The sequence below is a fragment of the Crinia signifera genome, chromosome 2 (genome assembly GCF_055691185.1).
Source record: "Crinia signifera chromosome 2, ASM5569118v1, whole genome shotgun sequence".
Classification (NCBI taxonomy): Eukaryota; Metazoa; Chordata; class Amphibia; order Anura; family Myobatrachidae; genus Crinia; species Crinia signifera.
In genome coordinates this window covers 22,427,723-22,446,363 of record NC_139218.1, presented here as the reverse complement: position 1 = coordinate 22,446,363, position 18,641 = coordinate 22,427,723, and the positions used below count along the sequence as shown (strand labels likewise).

General features: G+C 44.7%; 1 protein-coding gene across 3 annotated transcripts in view; it reads left to right on the top strand.

Moving 5' to 3' along the window:
* SIM2 (SIM bHLH transcription factor 2) overlaps nucleotides 1-18,641 on the top strand; it is an 84,561-nt gene that overhangs the window by 22,547 nt on the left and 43,373 nt on the right. For 2 of the 3 annotated variants that reach the window (XM_083171733.1, XM_083171732.1), the window contains exon 2: nucleotides 13,321-13,403. In XM_083171733.1, the coding sequence (XP_083027859.1) occupies nucleotides 13,321-13,403 (83 nt within the window). Of the gene's footprint in view, nucleotides 1-10,499; nucleotides 11,228-13,320; nucleotides 13,404-18,641 lie in introns of those variants that run through there. The other variant, XM_083171734.1, reaches the window with a different exon arrangement.

The following is an 18,641-nucleotide window of genomic DNA, read 5'->3' as shown; positions in this document are numbered from 1 at the left end:
GAATATTTTATAGTGGTAGATAAAGAAGAGACGTCGGATTTACTGAGAATGATTTATCTCTTAAAGAAAGTAATACGGTGTTTGAAAGAGATAAGATGCAATGAATATTTATTACTTTATTTGCAAACATTGTTTGGCGCTCTTTATAACATTGACTACTACGTGTTTTACCATTTACGACTACCAGTTGGCCTCACGCATTTTGTATAGTTTTTAAAAAAAAAATTTATTAGGGTTAAAATTTCTGAGCTTTCATTTCTCAGTACAGTTAAGCAATAATTGAGCACAAACACGGCAATACAATTCATACATTTTCTAAATAATCTAAAACTGGGTACACACAATGCAATTTTTGCATATTTTTCAATGGTACTTGTTTCCTAGCACGGCCACAACGATCTTGATCTGGGGCATCGCAGGTAAAAAAATCGCATGCGATGCGACCGACGCGATGCCCGCGATTTCCCATAGGGAACAATGTAAAATGCCTCAATTTAACCAAATCAACATAGGGAACAATGTTAAATGGGCCAGACACCCCAAAAAACCCCCCTGACCAGTGAAATGGCCTTCCAAAAATACTTAACGCCACCCCACGATCAACGTCAACCCGAAGCGTGGCGAGCGCAGCGAGCCCGCGAGGGGCGGCGGTACGCGGCCTCCGACCTTTTCATACCCCCACTATCCACGTCGGCGTGGAGTTGAGAATAGATAGTGTGGCGAGCGCAGCGAGCCACCGAGCCCGAAGCGTGGCGAGCGCAGAGAGCCCCGCGAGGGGACGCGGATACCTTCACCGGTAAACGCGTCCCTTCGCGGGCTTCACAGGTATCCGCGTCCCTCGCGGGGCTCGCTGCGCTCGCCACACTATCTATTCTCAACTCCACGCCGACGTGGATAGTGGGGGTATGAAAAGGTCGGAGGACGCGTACCGCCGCCCCTCGCGGGCTCGCTGCGCTCGCCACGCTTCGGGTTGACGTTGATCGTGGGGTGGCGTTAACTATTTTTGGGGGGCCATTTCACTGGTCAGGGGTTTTTTTTTGGAGTCTCTGGCCCATTTAACATTGTTCCCTATGTTGATTTGGGTAAATTGAGGCATTTTACATTGTTCCCTATGGGAAATCGCGGGCATCGCGTCGGTACCATCGCATGCTTTTTTTGTCCGCATACGATGCGACCGACGCGATTTTGACTTTTTCAATGCATTTCAATGGGAAATCGCGGGCATCGCGTCGGTCGCATCGCAGACCATTAAAAATTACCCGCGATGCCCGCGATTGTGGCCGTGCTAGGAAACAAGTACCTTTTCAATATTATCATTCATATCATCTAGTGCTGGGTTAGCCAACCCCAGTCCTCGAGAGCTACCAACAGTTAACGTTTTCCAGATCTCCTCACAGAATCACAAGTGAAGTAATTAGCTCCACCTGTGGATCTTTTAAATGGTGTCTGTGAGTAATGAGTGCACCTGTGCAGCAGCTAGGTTGTCTGGAAAATGTGCACTGTTGGTAGCTCTCGAGGACTGGAGTTGGCTATCACTGATCTAGTGTGTACACACTGTATCGTTTATGATGCGCCTCCGTCGGTTGTTAACGCCCCCCTCTGTCATCTGAACATATTATCAACGACAGCATGTTCAGCGGGTCCCTTGTTATTAAAGTTATAAATAGGACATTTATTAAAGGAGAAAAGAATTTGGCACAATCAGCATTAGGTACATTAGAAGAATTAATATTTCAGCTAATTCAGGGTATTTGACCAATAACGAGTTGATTATATATCAGGGGCGGCTAGTCTAAAGGAGTCTATAGGCCTGATTCAGACCTGCAGGCTAGGCTCTGGCGCTCTGTACAAGCGCATATTTGCGAATGTGAAAACCACTAACATCGAGCAGGGGAGCGAATGTACCCGCTGTCACAGCTTTACAGTACCTTGTGAGCAGGGCCAGATTAAGCCTTCGGGGGGCCTGGCGCACTTTAGACAGTTGTCATTACTGGCTGCACACTGCACGGGAGAATATTACACTGTCACCACATAGGGTATAGGCAATATAAACTTGGTCAAAGGAAAACAGCAGAGGGGCATTAATATAAACATAAATATATATGAAAAGCCTGTGTTTGTCCCTCTGTACCTTACTCTGTAGGAGCACTGACAGGCTCAGCACTGCCTCTAAATAAAAACCCTCCCATGATGAGGCTGCTGCTGCTGTCCTCCATGGGCCTGAGAAGCATATGATGAGCTCTGCTAATTAGAGCTCAGCACAAGCCTCTCAGCCTCTGACCTCTTGTGCAAAGTCTCATGGGACTTAGGCCCTTATTCTGGTTCACTTACAAAGGCCAATTCCTTCTCAAATGGATGAAAACATGTGCACTGCAAGGGGGGGGGGGGGGGGCAGATGTAACTTGTGCAGACAGAATTAAATTTGGTGAGATCTATATTGCAGTGTAAAAAATAAGCAGACAGTATTTTCCCTGCACAGTAACAAAATAACTCACCCAAATGTAACTCTCTCTGCACATCTGCCCCCCCCCCCCCTGAATTTGCCTTTGCTAGTGATCCAGATTAAGGGCCTTAGTGAACTCCCAGTAATGCACTGTGTGGCTCAGCACCATTAATCATTGTCACATTGGCAGATAAATGAAGCTGCAGCACTACCTCACTGCCATGCACACAACCTTTAGCTAAAAAAATCAATCTAGATAGAGGGGGCCCCTGCGGTACTGACCCCCTGTGCCCCCCTTTAATTGGCCCTGCCTGTGAGCAGCCAAATCTGTCTAAATTACAAGGAGCGGACAGCGCGGCACTCCTTAGCAAACTGTCCATGAGAACTCTGGACGTTTTCATGCCAATAAGGCCGTGACGCGGGTGCGGGTGGCGGGCAGCGGACATCAGCTGCTGTCCGCTGCCCGCTCACTTCCTTCAGAACGAGCACGCAAATGTAAGGTTGCTCAGACCAACTTTATATATGTATGTGTGCATGTTCCACATTCCCATCCAAGCGAATTAACCAGAATAACCCCCATGTGTAACCCCCATGTGTGACCACACCTACTCTGGTATTTAAATAAGAAACAGGAGTTAAAAAAAGAGCCAACTCTCTGGCTGCAAATGGATAAAGCAAACTCATAAGATGCAAGCATACTAGTAACCAATAAGATTCTACCTTTCATTTTCTAGGAGGTCATAAATACACTCTGATTGGTTGCTCTCTGGGGCCTAATAATACATAGTGCCAGGTCCCACCCCCACTTCCAGCCAACGGCATCTCTCTCCTATGGATGTGTGCCTTAAGCATGGATATTCTTAGGGGTAAATGTACTATGATGGGACTTCTATTGAAGATGGATGGTTGCCCATAGCAACCAATAAGATTATATTATCTTCTAGAAGGTGGTAAATAAATACGAAGCAGAATCTGTTTGGTTGCTATGACAACATCCAATCTTCAATAGAACTCGCAATTTATTCCTTCAAAATCTGGACTGCTATGGTGCAGAAACACTTGTGCGATGTGGCCCTTTTTTCATGTGATTTCAACCCATTGGAATGATAAATCATGTGATTTACCTCCGATTCCGATGCGCAGTCCCATTCGCGTCGGATAGGATTTGGAGATCGTCATGGCTGCCACAAAGATCCTTCGTATCCCACAGCCATGAATAAGACTGCATGTGGTACATCGTATGCACAAGGCGCATCGAAGCATCGAATGTGATCTTAGCCACTGCGGAGCCTGGCGCCTCCCCAGCAGATAGTAAAATGCGAGGCTCTGGGCGAGATGTATCAAAATGAAAATGCGGTAAAGCCCCCGTTTTACCGCATTTTCATATGTACTATTACCCGGCCGCACCGATTTCACCGGCCATAGTATCTCCACCCTTAATACCCTATAGAAGCCTATGGGCTTCTTTTTGCCGCCCGCCGCAACCCCACCGCCTCGCCGCCCCCCCTCCCCCTCCCTTGGGCTTACCTTCTTGCAGGTCCTCCTGGACCCTGGAAGGTAAGCCTTTCCTCCCCCTAGCAACGCAGCCGGCCGTCCTTCCGGCTGCAGGGGGAGGAGGAGGCGCCAGGGACAGCCTGCTTAGCTGTCCCCGGCTTGAAGGCAGCATGAGGCAGCAGGGAGGAGACAGAGACCCGACCCCCCACCACACCACAGTACAGGTATTGTGGGGGGTCTCCGTTACTGCACCGCGATGCCAGCCACATATGTTAGTACATATGCGCTGGCATCATGGTGGGCGGCGAAGGGCGGTGATGTATTTTAATACATCCCGCGCTCTATAAGATACTTCACACAAGGATATGGAGGCCTTTCTTTAAGGTGCCTTAAGGACTGAGTTTGGGAATTACTGAACTATAGTATAATCACTTAAAGTACACCTAATCCATTTTTACTTTAATGAGCAAATACTGTGTAAATCGCTAGCGATGAAGCCTTAAATGAATACACGCATTCAGTATTTTCTGTGACCTTTCATCGAGCTCTGTTTCCGCTCACATAATACAAGGACTGACACTATTTCTCCTGGGAGCACAGGAACGCTTTCTGCTATCATTCAGCTTACAGTAGATTTGGCACATTCGCTTTATGCCGATGGACAGTGAGCACTACTTGTGATTTTATCATGTCTAATTAAGTTTTAAACTTATTAGAACTAACGGGGCCTACACACAGGGAGATTTTCCCGAGCGATTTGGGTGATGCTAGATTGCTCAGCACACAGCGCTGCACAGTGATGTGTCGGTGATATGCGCTGAGTCATCTGTTCGTGTTCTCCGGTGAGAATACTGTCTCTGACCGGTGATCTGACTAGATTTTTTATTATATTATATTTTTTTATATAGTAACTTTTTGAATTAAATTTTTCCGATAAACAGAAATAATAATACAATACAAAAAAGTTACATTGACAACATATAAATAGGGAGGAAAGGGAAATGGGTACATCACCAGAAATCATACATTTTGGAAAGACTTGCCAAATATATTCAGTTATACTAAATTCAGATTTACAAATTTCAACATGTTTACAGATTACATAAATTTCGAAAATTGACTTTAGTTTATGGAATTTGACGCAACAATGACCAACTAGTCGTCTCAAACACGTTCATAATCTTATCTCGAGTAGAAAAGTCAAGTGAATCTATAAGCGCTTCCCATTTTTTATAAAATGACGCAACCCCCGTCTCCAAAGCCGGAAAGACCGCTTGGCTATCATAATATCAAATTTCTAATAAAATGGATTTTACAGTTCCCAGTAACGGTGGTTTTGGGGAAATCCAAATAGGGTGAAATTTAATAGGATGAGAGATTCAGAAAGTGAGAGATTTGGTAAGAAATCTCTAGGTTTTTTAAAGCGGCAACCATTTACACTGCAATCTTTGCCACTGTTTGTTTTTGCAGTGTAAATGATTGCCGCTTAAAAAAAAAATTGGAGATTTCTTACCAAACCTCTCACTTCCTGAATCTCTCACCCTATTAAATTTCGCCCATAGGATCACCTTTTTTGCAATGGTCACTATGACAGTTATTAACGGTATATATTTTGAAATATTAGGTCTTAAAGACCATGGGCAAAAGTTTGCACATAAGAAGGCTAACGGTTCCGTCTGTCGGCTAACGGTTCCGTCTGTCGGCTAACGGTTCCGTCTGTCGGCTAACGGTTCCGTCTGTAAATGGAAAATAGAGTTAATATAATTAGTCACTTTACCCCAGAATTTATGTATTTTCGGGCATGTCCTCCACATATTGTGAATAAAGCTAGCATGCTGGATTTTAATCGCCGGGCAATTACGATTCGTGGGCCCGCGCATTGCTATCACTAAGGACTCACCTACACATGGAGCGATGTAGGGGCATTTTCTAAGCAATCTAGTCAAATGAAGTCCTATCGCTACGAAAATGCCCTGAAATTGCCCCATTTGTAGGCCCTGTTACTCAAATGTTACAGTTTTGACATATTTTGTATTTTTTTTATTTATATTATTATTTTTTTTATCTGTGAGTGACTCATAAGATTTTTTTTATTGTGTAATATTTATTTTGTTCACTTATATTGCCCATATTTTACAGTTTATCTTAATTGTGTTTGTTTACTTTATCTAACATATACCTTAATTATCTTACTTGGCTAGTTTTGTTTCATGTTAACCTACTTTGTTTATATATATATCCCTTTAATATCTGCAAGGTGCACTTTAAGGAATACTTGAATTTATATGTGGTGCTTAATAATTATTTATTGTGGTGCTTAATATATAAGAATACAGATAATGCATGTTTTTGGTTACCACTGCAAAATAGGGTCACATTTCTGTTTAGTTATTTATATGATATAGTTTTAGTCCTCGGTACAGAACTGCAGTTGGAACGTGTTAATAATAAGTAGGGGCTGAATATTTTTAGACTCCAGTATTCATTCTCCCAGTATTATTTCTGTTCCAGATCTGCGCCTGTCGAACGTAGAGGGAAAATTGAGTTTCTTACTACGTGGTACATTTCAGAATCCGTGTCTGAGGTCAGGTCTCTGTTGTGTTTCAAGCGAACATCTGTGGAGCGCCCAATAAACTCTACAGAATAAACTTTTTGCACAGTCCTGCTGAGATTTTAGTGCGCGTAGTTCCACCAAATATTTTATAGAGATACTAAATATAACGGTTCTCATTCAGAGAGCGGACTTGGAACAGCAGGAGTAGACGTCATTATATATTATGCATATTATAATGTCTATGCCGAATTGTAATGACTATAAAACACATATTCCAGATAGCATGTCAGCTCTTAAATACTGCTTTGTGTTCCCAACTGTGTGTAAATTTAGCATTAGGGTTTTGCCGCAACTCGAAACCGCAGCCGTTTCGCCTTAGAGAGAATATAGCAGTTCTGGGAGATTTATTAAAGGATCAGATTTTATTACAGTATGACGGATCTTTGCTCACTTTCCAGGGGGAGATGTATGAAAGCTCGGATAGAAATGCAGTAGAGAGAGATAATATGCCAACCAATCAGCTTCTGTTATTTTCAGGCACAGCCTGTAACACGGCGGTTAGGAGCTGATTGGTTGGTACCATACATACCTACTTTGAGTCCCTGCCTCCAGGAGGGGGCAGGCAGGTAATAGCATACCATAATGCATACCTCCCCCAGTGTCCCGTGGTGGGAGGAGACTGACTTAGATCTGCGAGCGCTTGTGAAATCATTCGAAAGAGAAAATTGATCATAGACGAAAAAATAAAAATAATTATTCACTTATATAGATTTTATATTTAGAGTGTAAGCTCTCGCGAGCAGGGCCCTCTTCGCTCATGTGCTTTTCCTACTCTTATTTAAACTATCATCTACTCCATGCTCCCTTTGATGGCACCAAATTCCTTGGTTTTCTGCCACCTTGATACTTCAATGTCATCTGCTGATGTTTAGATGCCCTTTACTTGTCCTATACTGTCTTGAACTGTTTTCTTGTTCTTGTTTTGATTATTTATTATGTACTCTGCAACTGGGCACTGCGGAAACCTTGTGGCGCTATATAAATAAAGAATAATTATAATAATGGGGCAGTACGGACGGTGTAATGGTTAGCATTACTGCCTCACAGCACTGAAGTCATGGGTTCCATTCCCACCATGGCTCTAACTGTGCGGAGTTTGTATATTCTCCCCGTGCTTGCGTGGGTTTCCTCCGGGCACTCCGGTTTCCTCCCACAATCCAAAAATATACTGGTAAGCTAATTGGCTTCCAACAAAAATGTAACCCTAGAATGTCTGTGTGTGCGTGTACATGTGGTAGGGAACATAGATTGTAAGCTCCAGTGGAGCAGCGACTGATGTGAATGTTCCAATATTCTCTGTAAAGCGCTGCAGTATATGTGTGCGCTATATAAGAAACTGTTAATAAAATAAAATAATATAATAATAATAATTACCACAATTATGGGCTGGCATATAGGAATATTGAATTTGGCACAATACAAAAACCAACAGGGGCATGTTATCAGTGCATTTCACTGGCCAATTTACGCAGTACAGGTCGAGTATCCCGTATCCGAATATCCGTTATCCGAATTATTCCGAAATACGGACATTCCAGAAAGTGAAAAAAAAAATTTTTTTTGCTAAAAACTCACTGGGGACATATGTAACAGCATCACTGGGGACATGATATGTAACTGGCACTATATATGTGCAAGACAATGATTGCTTGGCATTCAAATTCAGTGCTGAGATAGTACACACATTTTGTTTCACGTTTTGAAACCTTGTTTTTTGAACAATTAAAATATATTTGTGTGTATTTTATGTGGTAATAATATATATATTTGTGTGTATATTATGTGTTTATACAGCATAAATGCAAGATACTTCAAAATACATCATTGAAATATTAAAATATTCCGAAATACGGAATAATCCGTTATCCAAAATTCTCCTGGTCCCGAGCATTTTGGATACGGGATACTCAACCTGTACTATATGGTTTTGCTTGTTTGTGTTTGTTCATATTTGTCGTCCTTTTTTTTAAACGTTATTTTTTATGCATCATTTTCTGACAGACGCAGAAACAGAAAACAGTCATATAATTATTATAGGTCGTGGTTACCTGAAATATGATTTTGTTCTAAGAATTTTTCTCAATCTTATTCGTAATATGCGTCATGCGATTTGTGGTATTATTAAATGATTCATGTATCAGCATATAAAACATTCCACAGTATCAATATTTGTATCTAATAGCAACAAAATAGATGGGTGTTATTTAGATTTAGATTTGTTACAGCGTTCCAGGGACAACAGTTTTTTTTTTTATTATTAAAATGATGGTATATTAATGTAATAAAAGACAGATTTTATTGTTTCAAAGTATGGACATAAAATATACAGGGCCATTGGAATGAGATGAAACCTATAAAATTTATGGGCGAAATTTAATAGGATGAGAGATTCAGAAATTGAGAGATTTGGTAGAGATCTCCAATTTTTTTTAAGCGGCAATCATTTACACTGCAAAATAAACATTGGCAAAGATTGCAGTGTAAATGATCGCCGCTTTAAAAAACCTGGAGATTTCTTACCAAATCTCTCACTTTCTGAATCTCTCATCCTATTAAATTTCACCACTTTAGCCCCGCCCCCTCACCGGAGAACGGCCAATCCGGTTATTTAAACGCCATGGTCAGGGGTGAGATAGCTGGGAACGGGGACGGAGGGGACGGGGGGGGGGGGGGGGGGTCCCCCAGAAACAGGGAGGGTTGCCCACCTTTCCGGGAGGCCGGGAGGTTGGACCAGATTTTCGATTCCATTCCTGGAGGGTAAGCAACCCTGCTTTACTTTATGCTGTGCTGCATGTAAAAGGGGCAGTGAATGTTAATAAGTGACAGTTCAGTGCTCTGTGGAAGGAGCAGGGTCCCTCAGCAGCAGCACAGAGTAATGGAGAATAAAACTGTGCTATTATGGTATGCAATGCATCATACTATAAGGCCAACCTCTGACCGGACCCCAACGCGGCATTATCCCGGCTGCGACAGAACACCTCATACCACTGGGGCAGATGTATGAAACGGTGATAAGGGAGAAGTGAGCCGGAGGAGAAGTGGCCCATTACAACCAATCAGCATGGATTGCTGCTCTGTAATATAAAATTATACAGAGCAGCTGATTGGTTGCCATGGGCCACTTCCTCCTCCCTTATCACTGCTTCATACATCTACCCCACTGTTTGTGCTGGGTCGGAGCTGGCTGTTACCCCGCTCCAGACATAATGACTGAGGGCTGTGCGGCATTAGTGTAATCTGCAGCCGCGCTCATGGGCCCTTTGCTAGCGTGAAAAATGATTTCTGAGCTGAAAGGTTATGAACCCGGGGACATTTATCAAACACAATTCTCCTTCCCATGTTTCCTCCGACTTTGGGCAGTAGCTCGGGTGACGATAGTGACAAAGCGGGTTTGCTGCAAACATAGCGCATGATTCAGACCCATTCACTAGGCTGCCCGTAACCGCAGCCTAGCAACAGGTAAATGCCGAATGAAGGAGAAATCATTCGATGGTCACTGACCATCGAATGATTTCTGCAACCATCGGTCTGAAAAGTTAGTCAATACTTATTTTTTTAGATGGCCTCTGTCTTCTGAATCGGGTGCGGTGAAGCCACACGCTCCTGGGGTTTGCACATGCACATAATCGCGCATGCGCAAAACAGCTATTGAGGAATATATACTGGGACTTGTAGTACCACAGCAGTTTGAGATCCATCCTCTTATATAAAGGAGCATATAAAGTTGTGGGACTTCTAGCGGTCATAGGTCCAGTAGCCATCTTATAACCGGCCGCATAACAGGGCGGCAGCGAGCTTTGCTCTGGCCCCACCCTCTGATGGAATGACATCACAGGGGGGTGGAGCTGCCAGCACCAGGAAGTACAGCACTGCCCCAAGGACACTCTGATTGGCTGTACAGGCTGCATGTGATCCTGGCCTGATTTCCCTTGAACTTCCCCGGCAGCTCCCCGCCAGTCCTTACATCGGACTTGGCACTGGATGTGCCATTTTTACATGCGATTTATCGGCTGCAGCCTAATCAGCCTAATAGTGAATAAGATACTGGCGAAAATGAATAAGCCCCGAATGAGTCATTGTAACTTAAAACAATTGCAATTAGCAGAAACTGTGGCCAGGTTGCATTTCCAGCCGTATGTGTTAGATGCCCGGCAGGAGGTTTCTGCAGCCGCTCTCGGCACATGACAGCAGGCAGCGGTCACCCTGCGCACAAGCTACTCATTTACCCAAAAGGAAAGATATTTTAAATCCTTGCTAATAATTAAGCGTAGCTGATCAACATGGGGACTTCTGCTGTTATTGTTCCGTCCCATCTCCTGTTATGCTTTCATTTTCTATCCCCCTTGTTTTTTTAACCAACCTCAATTTGGCTTAATGAGTGACCGTAGTTGGGTGTCAGAGAATTGGAAAGTATATAGTTCTGCGATAATTCTTTCCCATACTCCTCTCTCTCTCTCGGATTGGTTTATTAACCAGGCAGTATAGGATTGGCAGTATATACAATACAGAGGACAGTACGGATGGTGTAATGGTTAGCATTACCGCCTCACAGCACTGAGGTCTTGGGTTCTATTCCCACCATGGCTCCAACTGTGCGGAGTTTGTATGTTCTCCCCGTACTTGCGTGGGTTTCTTCCGGGTACTCTGGTTTCCTCCCACAATCCAAAAACATACCGGTAGGTTAATTGGCTCCCAACAAATGAACCCTAGAATGTCTGTGTGCGTGTACATGTGGTAGGGAACATAGATTGTAAGCTCCACTGGGGCAGGGACTGATGTGAATGTTCAAATATTCTCTGTAATGTGCTGCGGTATATGTATGTCCTATATAAATAACTATTAGGGGTGTTCAATGTTTCTCATTATTTCCAATTTGGAACTTGTGTACTAGCACGGCGCCCATCGCATCGCAGACCATAAGGCATGCGATGGTATGCGATGCGATGGCAGCCGATGTTATACAATTTTAAATTGTATACCATCGAATTGTATGCCATTCTATCGCATATACAATGGTATGCGATTTAAAATTGTATAAGCCCCCTAATGGGGGCTTACAATGTTAAATGCACCCCCACGCCACCCCCACTATGAACGCGGTACGCGCCCTACGACCTTTTCATACCCCCACTATCCACGTTGGCGTGGAGTTGATCTTATATAGTGTGGCGAGCGGACGCGGAATACATGTAAAGTAATACACGTCCCCGCGCGGGGCTCGCTACGCTCGCCACGCTTCGGGCTCGGTGGCTCGCTGCGCTCGCCATACTTCGGGCTTGGTGGATCGGTGGCTCGCCACACTATATAAAATCAACTCCACGCTGACGTGGATAGTGGGGGATTATATGTCGTGCGACCAAACATCGTGGGCGCCGTGCTACTACACAAGTACCTCCAATATTTGGTGTCAATGTTGACATGAACCCCCAATTAGTGTAACGCTTACCCTCGCGTGGCACTTGTCGTTTTCCGTGCTTCGGGCACTATTATTTTCTCCCTGTATCCCGACATTGGTGAAGTAAGAACAAGCTGGTTTATAAGAAGAAATCATGAAAAATTCATGTCAACATTGTCACGTGTCTACCTTTATCATGTCAACCTTTTGACCCTAACAACCTATTGCATGTGGACCTTTTAGGTTATCCCTATCTGCTGTCTATCTAGGCATTGTAGATCTATCAATCTGAACCATTGTGTCCATGTATAGAACCCCCCCTCCCCCCCCACCAGCATAATTCTGCGTCTGCCCAATGTCATTGATTACTGTGTCCAATTACACACTTCATTGTGTCTGCAGTAGGGAAGGCCACCAACCATCGATGATTCAGAATCATTGATGGTTTAGGACTGATGTTTTCCCTCCATCGATGGCAAAGCATTACCTAACAGTTTTTTTTCTTATCCAAGGGGCTGGGACACGGAGCATAGCTCTGCCCCCAACACTCATAAAGCCACACCTCCAAGGTTCTGATTGGCCCACTGGCCAGTCAGAAAAATAAAAGGGATGGCCATCGATAGTTAAAACCATCGATGGTTATACATCACATAGTATGCTGCTACCATCGACGGTCATTTGCTTTGTCACCATCGATGGCAATAGTGGCGATGGCCATCCCTAGTCTGCAGCGTGTACTGATTTTGAAGCATTTTTTTCTATCCAACATTAACTGTTGTCTATTATAGTTATTGTTGGATCATTTTCTTTTATAAACTTTTCTTCTCTTTTTTCACTATCCTTTATTTTATATTTTACTTTTCAAAATATCAAACAATGAGATATCTTAATGCATAATAATAAAATGATAAACGTTTAATGAAAATTGTCCCAGTGCACCCTGGTAAACCACTTACATTTGTTATAGTGTGATGTTCGTATTATTACTTAGTGGGTAGCACCTTATTAAGGGCCAGATGTATCAAACTTCTAAAAATGATGAAGCGGGGAGTGATAAACATCCAGCCATTCAGCACCTAACTGCCATTTTCAAACCCAGTCCGTAACATGACAGTTATTTATCACTTTTTGAAGCTTGATACATCTGGCCCTAAAAACCTTATATTTTTCCGTGGGTGCTCCATGGCGCATATTGAGCAATGCTGAGAGGGTACAAAAAGAACACAATAGGTATTTGACATATATTTACTGGTGTAGGATTTGCGCTCTGTTTGTGTACATTGTATGACCTTATGCTTGTGACAACTTATTGTCCATGTCAAACCAAAGTCTCGATACTGGAAGGTCTGATCTTACCTGTTCTTTTCTCTCCAGGGCTCGGAGATGCTTGGGGACATCCAGCAAGACTTGGACCCATGGATAATGTGGCAAAGGAACTAGGATCTCATTTACTACAGGTAATAATCTGTTCCCATAATGTTTGATTAGATACTTTAGGTCTACACGCAACCCATGCTGTACCTATGGGGAACTGCAGTATTGTGGGGCTCTGTTACTCTACCACCTAGATTTTTGACAATCCCGGGACTGCACCTCTTGAATTAGGCCCTTATTCAGATCTGATCAAAGTACAAATTTGTTCTCAAAATGGGCAAAACCATGTTCACTGCAGGTGGGGCAGATGTAACATGTGCAGAGAGAGAGTTAGATTTGGGTGGGGTGTGTTGAAACTGAAAATTAAATTGCAAGGTAAAAATAATGCAGCCAGTATTTACCCTGCACAGAAACAAAACAACTCACCCAAATCTAACTCATGTTAAATCTGCCCCACCTGCAGTGCACATGGTTTTGCCCATTTTGAGAACAAATTTGTACTGCGATCAGATCTGAATAAGGGCCTTGGTATTGATAACCAGGAGCAGTTAAAACTCAAACATCACTTTATCGTAGAAATCCTGGGACTGCACCTCTTGTCTTGGTGTTGTTAACACGGAGTGGATGGAACTCAAACATTGCTATATCCATGGCAATCCTGGGACTGCACCTCTTGTCTTGGTTTGATAACCGGGAGTTAATACTGAAACATCGCTGTATCCATGGTAATCCTGGGGCTGCACCTCTTGTCTTGGTGTTGATAACCAGATGCGGTTAGAACTCAAACATTGCTGTAACCATGGCAATCCTGGGGCTGCACCTCTTGTCTTGGTGTTGATAACCAGATGCGGTTAGAACCCAAACATCGCTGTATCCAAGGCAATCCCGGGGCTGCACCTTTTTTCTTGGTGTTGACAACCAGATGAGGTTAGAACCCAAACATCGCTGTATCCATGGCAATCCCGGGGCTGCACCTCTTGTGTTGGCGTTGATAACTCGATGCGCTTAGAACCCAAAAATCGCTGTATCCATGGCAATCCCGGGGCTGCACCTCTTGTCTTGGTGTTGATAACCAGATGCGGTTAGAACCCAAAAATCGCTGTATCCATGGCAATCCCGGGACTGCACCTCTTGTCTTGGTGTTGATAACCCAATGCGGTTAGAACCCAAACATCGCTGTATCCATGGCAATCCCGGGGCTGCACCTCTTGTCTTGGTGTTGATAACCCGATGCGGTTAGAACCCAAACATCGCTGTATCCATGGCAATGCCGGGGCTGCACCTCTTGTCTTGGTGTGATAACCAGATGCGGTTAGAACCCAAACATCGCTGTATCCATGGCAATCCTGGGGCTGCACCTCTTGTCTTGGTGTTGATAACCAGATGCGGTTAGAACCCAAACATCGCTGTATCCATGGCAATGCCAGGGCTGCACCTCTTGTCTTGGTGTTGATAACCAGATGCGGTTAGAACTCAAACATCGCTGTATCCACAGCAATCCTAGGGCTGCACCTCTTGTCTTGGTTTGATAACCGGGAGTTAGTACTCAAAAATCGCTGTATCCATGGTAATCCTGGGGCTGCACCTGGAGAGGGCGGGAACTCAAACAGCGCTCTATCTGTTTTTGACAAAGGTGCTGATCAGACATGACCTATGTAAAGGACTGACCCGGCGCCCTCTGAAAGTCCCCCCCTTTCTTAGTTGCCAGCTTGGGGACAAGAAATGTTGCTGGCGAATTCCTGGCTTGGGGTAGAGTTTGATGAAAGCAACGTTTCATATAATATAACCTTTTAAAGTTGCATAATGCATAACAGTTCATATCGCCATACAGTTTATTATTGGCATATTTTCTTTATTCCACCCTGGCTAAATATTTATGGGGATTTTAATGGCTTATGTGCATACAAGTGTGTGTGCTCGCAGAAGCATTTAATCCACTGCAATTTTTCATTTTGTGGCTTAAAGCCCTGTAGGTTTTCATAGAATGTTGCCATTATTTGATAAAAATACATAGCAGGCTGCAATAATCTCCCCCAGTCCTGTGCAGTCTCACTCTATGAAATGTGTTTCTCATAAAGACAGTTTTCAATGTTGCTTTTAATGACTTTTCAATTTTTTATTTTTTTTTGCCCCATTTGCTATATCGTTTTGTACTAGTTTTATGGCTTAATCAAAACTAAAAGTTTAAGCTTCTCCAGGGAGGGGGAGTAGAACACTGATTAGGATATACTGTAATTAAACTCAATGAAACTGTTTGGCCGTCGGCAGGGTGTCAGCACTGACTGCATTTTAGAATTTCCAGTGACTGGGACATGTAATAATCAACATCAATGGGGAATGCAAAGTATTACAGCGGTCAACATTTTTTTTTTTTTTACGTCAATTTCTTCGTTGAAAACTGAACATTGGGCTTGTATGGAAAGAGAACTAGAAAAACATAAATGACATCTAAAATAAAGAAAATGTTTCATTTATATAGGATGTAGAGAGAATTCCGGCGCTCCGGATCCTGGCCGTCGGAATGCTGACAGAGCCGTACCGGATCACCAAATAGGAAGATCTGGCACCAGCCCTGTGCCTATAAGGGGCCCCGGAATAAAGGATCAAAACTATATTGATTGGATCTTGAAAGAAAGATTTGGTTGATCTTTCTTACATTGTTTCAAAAAGATACAAAAAATTAAATAAAAACATTAAAGACTCTATATAGAAAATACTGTATTAATGTAATGTAGCCAATAACAATTTAAAGTAAATAAACCATAGACATCAAATTCACATGACAGTTTCCAGATCATAGACTATTGGTTGGTAAAATTAAAAACATATTAGGAGATCGTTTGCGAGATGGAACTGGAGACTTTGACACATAATAGAATTTTTTTTTATTAAGGGGCATCCATAGGGTTTAATCTGGAACTGCGACAGCAGCATTCTGATGGTAAACATTGAGATAAGGGATAGGTTAAAGGCCCCCATATATTAGGCCAGACTTGTCATTAGGAAAAGTCGGACCCAATTCGCCTGTGAGCCGCCCGGCAGCTCCCCAAGAGGCCCACATACAATTTGGCACTTGATGGGCCATTTTTTTTACATGTGATTGGCTGAGCTCTCTCAGCCAATCAGAGAACGGACAGTCATTTGACAGCTTATTTTAAAAATCGAATGCCCGCCACTGCACTGCCAGTCCCGCTGATGATATCTGCGTTCACCGCCCAGCCAGGTCAGGACTCGTCGCCCGCTGCACGCCCCGGCGTCCCGCAGATGATGATGACCGCCCGCCACACTGCTCCCCCGGTCAGGCATATATACAGGGAGGTCGGAAAGGATCTTATTTGCTGACCGCCCGACCTCCCTGATCCGGTCTGATGTGCATGGGACCGCGCATGGGATCGGATCAGATGTTACACACCTGTGACTTTGGTCCAATTTCACCCGGTTATCGGCCCAAAGTGCCGAAATCCGATGAAATCGGCCCAAAATCGCATAGTGTATGGGGGCCTTTAGAGTTAGGCACTAGGGGAGGGTTATGGTTGGGCTGCAGGGGGGACAGTTAGAGTTAGGCACTAGGGAAGGGCTATGGGTGGACTGCAGGGGGGATAGTTGGAGTTAGGCACTAGGGGAGGGTTATGGTTGGGCTGTAGGGGGGACAGTTAGAGTTAGGCACTAGGGAAGGGTTATGGGTGGACTGCAGGGGGGATAGTTGGAGTTAGGCACTAGGGGAGAATTATGGTTGGGCTGCAGGGGGGACAGTTAGAGTTAGGCACTAGGGGAGGGTTATGGTTGGGCTGCAGGGGAGCAGTTAGAGTTAGGCACTAGGGAAGGGCTATGGGTGGACTGCAGGGGGGATAGTTGGAGTTAGGCACTAGGGGAGGGTTATGGTTGGGCTGCAGGGGGGGGACAGTTAGCGTTAGGCACTAGGGGAGGGTTATGGTTGGGCTGCAGGGGGGACAGTTGGAGTTAGGCACTAGCAGAGGGTTATGGTTGGGCTGCAGGGGGACAGTTGGAGTTAGGCACTAGCAGAGGATTATGGTTGGGCTGCAGGGGAGACAGTTGGAGTTAGGCACTAGCAGAGGGTTATGGTTGGGCTGCAGGGGGACAGTTGGAGTTAGGCACTAGGGGAGGGTTATGGTTGGGCTGCAGGGGGGACAGTTGGAGTTAAGCACTAGCAGAGGATTATGGTTGGGCTGCAGGGGGGACAGTTGGAGTTAGGCACTAGGGAAGGGTTATGGTTGGGCTGCAGGGGGGACAGTTGGAGTTAAGCACTAGCAGAGGATTATGGTTGGGCTGCAGGGGGGACAGTTGGAGTTAGGCACTAGGGAAGGGTTATGGTTGGGCTGCAGGGGGGACAGTTAGAGTTAGGCACTAGGGGAGAATTATGGTTGGGCTGCAGGGGGGACAGATAGAGTTAGGCACTAGGGGAGGGTTATGGTTGGGCTGCAGGGGAGCAGTTAGAGTTAGGCACTAGGGGAGGGTTATGGTTGGGCTGCAGGGGGGACAGTTGGAGTTAGGCACTAGGGGAGGGTTATGGTTGGGCTGCAGGGGTGACAGTTAGAGTTAGGCACTAGGGGAGGGTTATGGTTGGGCTGCAGGGGGGACAGTTAGAGTTAGGCACTAGGGAAGGGTTATGGGTGGGTTGCAGGGGGGACAGTTGGAGTTAGGCACTAGGGGAGGGTTATGGTTGGATTGCAGTGGGAGCAGTTAGAGTTAGGCACTAGGGGAGGGTTATGGTTGGGCTGCAGGGGGGACAGTTAGAGTTAGGCACTAGGGGAGGGTTATGGTTGGGCTGCAGGGGGGACAGTTAGAGTTAGTCACTAGCAGAGGGTTATGGGTGGGTTGCAGGGGGGACAGTTGGAGTTAGGCACTAGGGAAGGGTTATGGGTGGGCTGCAGGGGGGACAGTTGGAGTTAGGCACTAGGGGAGGGTTATGGTTGAGCTGCAGTTAGAGTTAGGCACTAGGGGAGGGTTATGGTTGGATTGCAGTGGGAGCAGTTAGAGTTAGGCACTAGGGGAGGGTTATGGTTGGGTTGCAGGGGGGACAGTTGGAGTTAGGCACTAGAGGAGGGTTATGGGTGGGTTGCAGGGGGGACAGTTGGAGTTAGGCACTAGGGGAGGGTTATGGGTGGGCTGCAGGGGGGACAGTTGGAGTTAGGCACTAGGGGAGGGTTATGGTTGGATTGCAGTGGGAGCAGTTAGAGTTAGGCACTAGGTCAGGGTTATGGTTGAGCTGCAGTTAGAGTTAGGCACTAGGGGAGGGTTATAGGTTGGGCTAAAATGTGTTTTAAAAGTTTACAGAGCATGATCATTGATTCATACTCTGC